The sequence below is a fragment of the Pinus tabuliformis genome, chromosome 2_2 (genome assembly GCF_031772625.1).
Source record: "Pinus tabuliformis cultivar Carrire ecotype Pingquan chromosome 2_2, CPIR1, whole genome shotgun sequence".
Lineage (NCBI taxonomy): Eukaryota > Viridiplantae > Streptophyta > Pinopsida > Pinales > Pinaceae > Pinus > Pinus tabuliformis.
The window spans coordinates 880715699-880723779 of NC_142300.1; the positions used below are offsets into that span (position 1 = coordinate 880715699).

An 8081-nucleotide genomic window follows, 5' to 3' on the forward strand; every position below is an offset into this window, starting at 1 on the left:
AATAGTTAATACTTTTAACAATTTATTAAACTACCAATTTAATTAAATTTACTTTATGCATTTAATTTATATATAGGTAAGGTCTCTTATTTACGTTTAATTTATCACTGGTTTGTTTGACCTTGGTCCCTAGTCAAATCTAGACGTTATCCTAGTTAGCCGTTGGAGGCTCTGCTCAAAGTATTTAACTGGCAAAGATAGATCTAATTTTTCAACTTGTCCTGACGATGAACCACACTAGTTGGTTCGAAATGCGTCGACAATGATTTTCTGAATGTGATTTACGCCGAAATTTCTTCACGGCTAACTATGAAAAATATTATTGAATTATTAACATTAAATATTAGGATCCAACTATAATTTGGTGGTTTATATTATTATTTATTATAATTGGATCCCAATATTTACTATTATTAATTAAATAATATTTTTTTATAGATAGCCGTTTATGGTTGGTAATTTTTTGACTTCAGGCTTTGTTTGAGTTTTGACTTTGTATGTTTGATTATTTTTATTCTTTGAATATTTAGTTCCTTAGCCTATTTCTTGATTTAATTGATATAATTAGTTCCTATTAATTAATGTTATAAATTAAATAATATTATTAGTAAACTAGCCATTTATTATAGTCATTATATCAACTAAGTGTCTCTACATTGATCCCTATTTAAGTTGTTGCCATGATTTGCCTCTTCATCTTGTCCTGACAACTAAGTGTCTTTACATTGATCCCTATTTAAGTTGTTGCCATGATCTGCCTCTTCATCTTGTGTTGTTGCCATGATCTATCTCTTCATCTTGTGTTGCCATGATTTGCCTCTTCATCTTGTCCTGACGATGAACCACACTGGATGGTTCGAAACCCGTTGGAAAAAATTTCTTCTATGTGATTTCTACCGAAAAATTATGTTCTTAAATCAATATAGATCACAGAAGCCAGAAAGTAATTTTGTTGTGTGTATCTTAAAAATAATAGTTATTATTTTCATTTCTAACTTTGTTATAAATATTAATGTAGCTATATAAATTAAATGGTTGAGAAATGTTGATAGAATCTATTCATAATAAACATTAAAACATTTATTTCATAATACATTTCAAATTGCTAAAACTAAAAAGATAATAAAAACTAAGTAAATTAGAACTTTATTTTAAATTATTAGTATTATTATTAATTAAAAAAGAATTAATATATAAATGATGTGATTAATTGAAAAGACATTTAAAAAATAACATGAATTACAAAAATCTGAAATTAAAAAATTAATATATAAGTTAAGCATATATACATTAAAAAATAGCGCAACAAGACTTTTATCCATGAAAATTCAATACTAAATTATAATTTCTTCTTCTTTATTATTATTATTAACACAACCATATAAATTAAATACTTATGAAGTAAGTATTTTGATGCTTATTATGGATTGATGCATATTTGCTATATATATATTAACTAAATTACATATGTATAAATATAAACACGAAGCAAGATTCTTAACCATGTAGATTTACTTCCATGTTACTATGGAGATTTTTAACTATGTAGATTTACTCCCACTTTATCATGTAAATTCTCAATATGCAAATATGTTTTGTTACAATACCATGGCTTATCAATACCATCCAGTGTCAGAGAGCCTTTAGGATCTGTTCCTTTCTATTGGTTGTTGACAACCCCTGATAGAACTATGACGACCTCATTTGGTTTGTCTCCCTGTAGGGCCATCTCATCTATTTCTTCTTTTTCAAGATGACTTTCCTTGTTGTCTTCTTCTTCATCCTCAAAAGTAAGATGCTCTGTAAACTACCACCCTTTTGGTCTATTAGACTGCCTCTTTTTCTTCTTCGGATTCTTCTTTTCCCGTGGACATGAGTTATGTAAATGGACTGTGTGAAAGCATACACGACATCATAATGTTGTGTACTCATAATCAAGAACATGAGGCCACATGAAGTTTTTGTATTTCAAATTTATATGATCTGGGAGCCCTTTGCTAAGATCAATCTCCACACATATTTTGGCATATGTGAAGAGGCCATTTTTTGTTCTTTCAAGATCTTTTTTTTTTTAAATTTTCCCAAAGTGTTTCTTATATCTTCAAGTGCTTTATGATGCCAAAAACAAAGTGGGAGGTTTTGAGGCCTCACCCAAATCAGCGTGGTGGAGACCACCATAGTGTTGGCATCAAACTCAATAACCATGGAGTGACAAATAACCCTGCTTTGCCCCTGAACCAAGGCCCTTCATTTAGAGCATAATCTAGGTCCTTCTGAGTTTCAAATTGGACAATGAAAACACCTTTTGAGTAAAATTATATGTCACAGTTCGTAATCCATATGGAGAAAATCAACTGAATTAAAGCTTTAGGTTTTGGCCCAAAGCCATTAAATATGCAAATAACTGCATTTGACAAAAGAACAGAGAAAAGGGAAGATACCTCCAGGAGATTTATTTCCATGGATGGAGCTTTCTCCATTTGTTCTACTATATAGGCCCCCAGAATATTTTGGTTCCGATCTGTTGGGGCTGAGGCCTTCCCTTGAACTGCATCTTTCAAGGAGGTAGAGGTACTATATGATAAAGGTCCATTAGCATTTCAAGTACCAGGAGCTCCCCCATGCAATCTGGAGTTCATGATAATGGTTAAATTTTTAAAGATGTTTTAGTCTTTGAGTTGGGAAGTATCTTGAAGAACCTTCCCATCAAACTATAAGCATTGAAATGTTATAGGCATTCCCCTTTTTTTGTTGTATAACCCGTTTTATAGAAAAAAACAAAGTCTGCATTTCTGGTCCAAAAGGGGAAGATTTTCCTCCAAGGTTTATTATAAATATTTGGAAAATTTCATCCTCTAACAACTCAGTCTGTGGGGAAGGAAAATTGTCACAAGAGGGCATAATGCAAAGGCTACCTGACCACAACGCTCCTCGAAGCCCCCAGAACTATAAGGGCCGAAGGAGCAGGGAAATATCCTAAAGAAAAATGACACAGAAGAAAAGAATTTATGGTGGGGACAGATAAAGACAAAATACCTTTATAGTGTTCCTTCTTCACCAACGCCATTGAAAAGTAACCACCATTTTCCATGTTTGCATTTCTCTTTGAGTCAATATTGTATTTGGGGTCAAATTTGGGTCAGCCCTTAACAAGGGGAGTCATCAACAAGGATGGGATTCACATTGTCTTTAAACTCTAATGGCCCTTCGCACTGGAAATGTATCTACATACCCTTAAGGGTGGACCATAATCCTCCATAATCATCACGATAAGCATGAAGACTCTCACTTCATCCACGTCTTGAAGCTTCAAGCACACCGGGGGTTAGTCCAAGCAGGATAACACCACCAGTTCATTGTTTCCTCATAGAAAAACACTAGCAAACAATGCCATACTTATTAACTCAATGTTAATCATGAAAAGATGTGTGCCTAAAAATAATTAATATACAAATTAAACATATCTATATTTGAAAAAACATGGAAAAATATTCTTATCCATGGAGATGTACTCCTATTTTACCATGGAGATTCCTAATCTAGAAACATGCTTTGTTATAATATATGGTCCAATAATATGGATTATCAATACCAATGCTAAAAAAACCATAATTCACTTCATATGACACTTGTTTTATAACATTTTCTGTAATTAGAAGGTCATAATTTTCAATCTTGGATTTGTATATATTATTAAAAATATTTTAAAATATTATGTGGAGGTTAAATCTCTGTCATCCACTTAATAATTAATAATACTAATTAAATTAAAATTCTAAAAATTATATTCCAAAATAAACAAGTCCCATTCAAATTTTAACTTTTTTACAAATTTACATATCATAAAAATATGTTGCCATCAAAACATGGAGGTTAAATCTATATCATCCACTTAATAATTATTGATAATAAAATTAAAATTCCAAAAAACTCTATTCTAAAATAAACAAGTCCCGTTCAAATTTATTATTTTAAAAAAATTACATATCATGAAAATATTTAAAAAATTTACTTATCATGAAAATATGTTATGACCATCCTAGATCCATCTTAACTCCAGATCTACCAAGGGTCAATAGGGATCAAATTCTCTTTTCACTTTAAAAGAGGTTTGCATTTAAAGAGATTTGATTCCCCTCTCAACCCTTGGTAAATCCAAAATTAAGATGGATCCACATTAGTTTAATTCCCCTTTTAAACAAGTTATATTTCACATGAATACCATAGGTTCTCAACCATGAAGTTATTTTTATTTTAACATATTTTTATTATTTATATTTTATTTTTCACTGAGAAAATATTTTCACATTATTAATTTTGTTTTATATTTAATTTTAATTTTTACTTTTATATAATTTGACCAAGTTAAAATGTTTATAGGATTGAACAAGACATTACATTACAACATGTCTTCTCTATTGAACTCAAAGGGTCTCTCAAAACATGAAAAAATTTATTAATTATTTCAAAGTATAAATATTAAAAATTATTAAATATTTAATTATTATGAAACTAAATGAATGGAGTTGGAGATGGAGGAATTGCAATCGATGGAATTTGGGTAAAAAAATTTCAAAAAATCTTGTAAATGCATGGTTCCAATTATGTTTTGTTTTTATGGGGGAAATGGATTCATCAAAAACAAAAAAAATCCCATTAACACTTAAAATTATGAAGTTGACGGCTTTTATTTAGATTTACCAAAATCCCTACTAAATTTTTTCAAACTATAACATGAATTTCCGAAACTTTGAAGGCAAAATCGATAAAGAAGTTATTAATTCTACCTGTGATTTTAACCCTTACGTAATTATTATTTTTACGTTTTGTAAAGAAGAAATTGGTAATGGTTATAACACAGTTAAAAGGAAGCATATTCTCCGAAGTCAAACAGAACTATTGGCACGATAGAAACCATCGAACAAAATTACCTTCTCGTTCGACAAATTTCAGGGAGAAAAACCCAACGAAATCATTGTTTTGGCATTACTTCCTCACAGAATGGATTCGGGAGATCAAAATTCAGGACAATCCCCAGCTTCCCGTTCTGATCCACTGCTTTGGCTTCCGACTTCTCTGAACGATTTCTGTTACCAAATCACCGATCTTCAGGACCTCGCCAGGCAGGGCTCCTGGCGTCCGATCCTCGAAAAAGTGAGCCTTGCCCGCAAGCTTGCTCTTCTTCAGCAACCGCATGAGCATCTCGCTTATCTTGCCTACAATGTTCTCGCCCTCGCTAAGCTCAGAAGATATGGAGACGCGATGGACGAGCTTTCCACCATGGAGGACTTCGACAGCCCTCAATACAAGTATGAATCTCATCCTCTGTTTTATAGCGGTAAATCTGGTTCCATGGTCCCTTTTTCACTGAGATGGCTTCGCGCCCAACTGCCCTATCGGGTTGGTAAGAAGAAGGAAACCCTAGATCGTCTCTATGAATTGCTTGATTTTGTTGAGATTAAAATCGCCCAATCACAATCTGTAAATAAAGTGGGTGCCCAATCCAATGAATCCGCAAAAAATGAGCTGGGAACACAATCCCTTAATTCCACTGAATCCCCCAAAACCCAATCCCTTGATTCTACTGAACCCCCCAAGACCGTGGAATCTTCCAATACAGAAACCCTTTCATCTCCTTTGCCTGCCAATCCAGAGGGGGATGCGGGTGTGTCAGTGAATCCGTTGGGGATTGATGGCACTGGAAGTTTTGTGGATTCTTCGGTCAATCCCTTCAATTCTGTGAATAATGTTCCCGATGGACAGGTCGGTGATGGAGCAATCCCCATTGAGTCCTTGAGACTAGATGAACCACACTCGGAGACTGGCCATGTTGGGACCCTGGATCAGAAAATGTCGACAGAAGATTTACCTGTGGTAGGGGCTAAGGATGTTGATATTGTGTTGAATAATGTGGATGAAGTTTCACATGAATTTGATCAGAAGCTGACCTTAGAATCGAAAACCGATAACCAATTTTGTGCCCTTTCGACGAGCCTTGGACGGTGGCGAAGGAGAGAAGAGATTGTCATAAGCTCAATTGTAGGCTATCATCTAAGCCAAAAGGAATATAATATTGCTATGAAGTGGATGGAGAAGCTGCTGCAGAAAAACCCATCAGATCCCTTCTTGTTGTCGAAGCTTGGTCAGATTCAAATGCAGCTTGGCGATTTGAATGGCGCAAAAAATACATTTTCTCGAATTGAGGCCATGGTTAATCAAGGTCAAGTACCTACCTCAAGCTTGGAAGGGCTTAAAAATATGGTAAACCGTAACAGAGGCCTTCAGCATTTGGTTGCAAAAGATTATACGGCAGCGATCAGAGAGTACGAAGAAGCATTGGATCGTGATCCAGCTGACGTCGTAGCTACCAACAACAAGGCTCTCTGTCTGATGTATTCAAGAGATTTGCTAGGTTCCATTAAAGTACTAGAGAATTCTCTTGAAATAGTACCTGTCATTGCATTGAATGAGAATGTTGTGTTAAATCTTTGTAGTATGTATGAATTGGCATTTGTCAGCAATGTTGAGACCAAGAGATCTCTCAGTTCTTGGATTGTGCAAATTGCACCAGAAGATTTTGATTTGTCCTGTACCCGGCTTTAGGGATTTTATTTGTATGCTATACATTTTCCGAAGGCTGTACCAAAGTACTGAACGTTGCACTTAATTATGGACCAATTGATTTATTTTTTCGGAAAGACTTTGTATTTCGTCATCATGTATTTAGGCTTCATCAATTTTTCATAGTTGTGACTGAAAACCATGTGCTATTCACTCTTGGCCCAATTCTCAGTCTGCTGGTTTTGCGACTTGTCATATGTATTTAGCTCATATTGTGTATTAGGTATCTGAAATATGTTGTTAACAAAGGGTATTTGGGGTTAATATGAGCACCCATTTCCGGAGTTTCCCTCTTTTCATAGGCGGGGATGTTAATATAATGCAGTCCTGGAAGCTAGATCTCCCCTCAAAAGTTTTTTGTTGAAATTCACTATATTGCTACAATGCCGACCTCTTCGTCCTTTTGGGATAGAATTCACAAATAGTACGTGATCATTTTGGAGAAGGCAAACGAATATCCAGGTAAGTTTTGCTTTTGGTTTTCGAAATGCTTTGAAACATTTTGGGAGGCAACAGAGGTTGGTTATAATTTAACACTAAATTTGCCACTCAAATGGACTCTAATAGATGTCATGGATCTAAAACTTAGGATATACTGATTTCACAACACAAGCACATGCAGTTGTATATTTGCACTGTTGAACCTCTCGCTCTATTCAATTTTGTATCTTCACTTAAAGAAACTCTCTGTAGGTCTTTTATCTGGTATCTCTAGAATCAGTTTCCCTTCTCCTGTTATTGGGTCTACTTGTAAAAGAATGATCAGCTTGTGCCTACATAGCCTTGCATACTTTCAGTACAGGGCATTTCACTGTATGCGGGCATTTGTTACAGTAGAAGGAAGGGATTCATTAACACGAATTCCACTTGTGCTTGATCTGTGGGCAGGTGCTTTGACTTCTTTTACTGCAGGATCAACTATGTACTTTCCTTTTTTAAGACCGTTCTAGTCCAAGGTCCAAGGCAAGAGATGCTGTACCCAGTTCCTCACGTTGTTCTTAGTTATTAACTTATTATCTATTCAACATTTCCACAAACTGCTTCTGGGCATCCAGGGTTATGAGTTTAGTTCCTTTTCGTAATGCTGCTGGACTTAAATGAAGCTCATGGTTACTATTTTTGCAAAATTTTCAAGTAGTTATAATACAGCGTGTAATAAATATTTCAACAACTTGCTTCAGTGTAAAGTGTAATTCAAAGTTTGACAAATCGTATCATGGCTTATGTATGATAAAGTGTAGTTCAAAGTTTGAGGCTGCGAGTTTTCAATGGTTTTACTTCCAAGGAAACATCTATCACTAATATTCTGCATCAAAAGGGTTTCAGATAGATGTATGCTACTTTTCTTTATCTTCTGTCTCCGTATTACAATTTACCATCTCGTTTATTGATGGACTTCTCAATAAAGTATCTCTAGCACAGAAAATATGTTAGAATATGTTAGTTATCAAATTTACCTA

The 8081-nt window shown here is 34.3% G+C and overlaps 1 protein-coding gene across 1 annotated transcript; it reads left to right on the forward strand.

Annotated features, from left to right (window-relative positions):
* The first annotated feature begins 4878 nt into the window (after positions 1-4878).
* On the forward strand, positions 4879-6698 carry LOC149195822 (Tetratricopeptide repeat (TPR)-like superfamily protein). The gene has a single exon (XM_089405427.1). The coding sequence runs from the start codon at positions 5002-5004 to the stop codon at positions 6601-6603; it is 1602 nt and encodes a 533-aa protein (XP_089261553.1). The 5' UTR covers positions 4879-5001; the 3' UTR covers positions 6604-6698.
* Positions 6699-8081: the final 1383 nt, after the last annotated feature.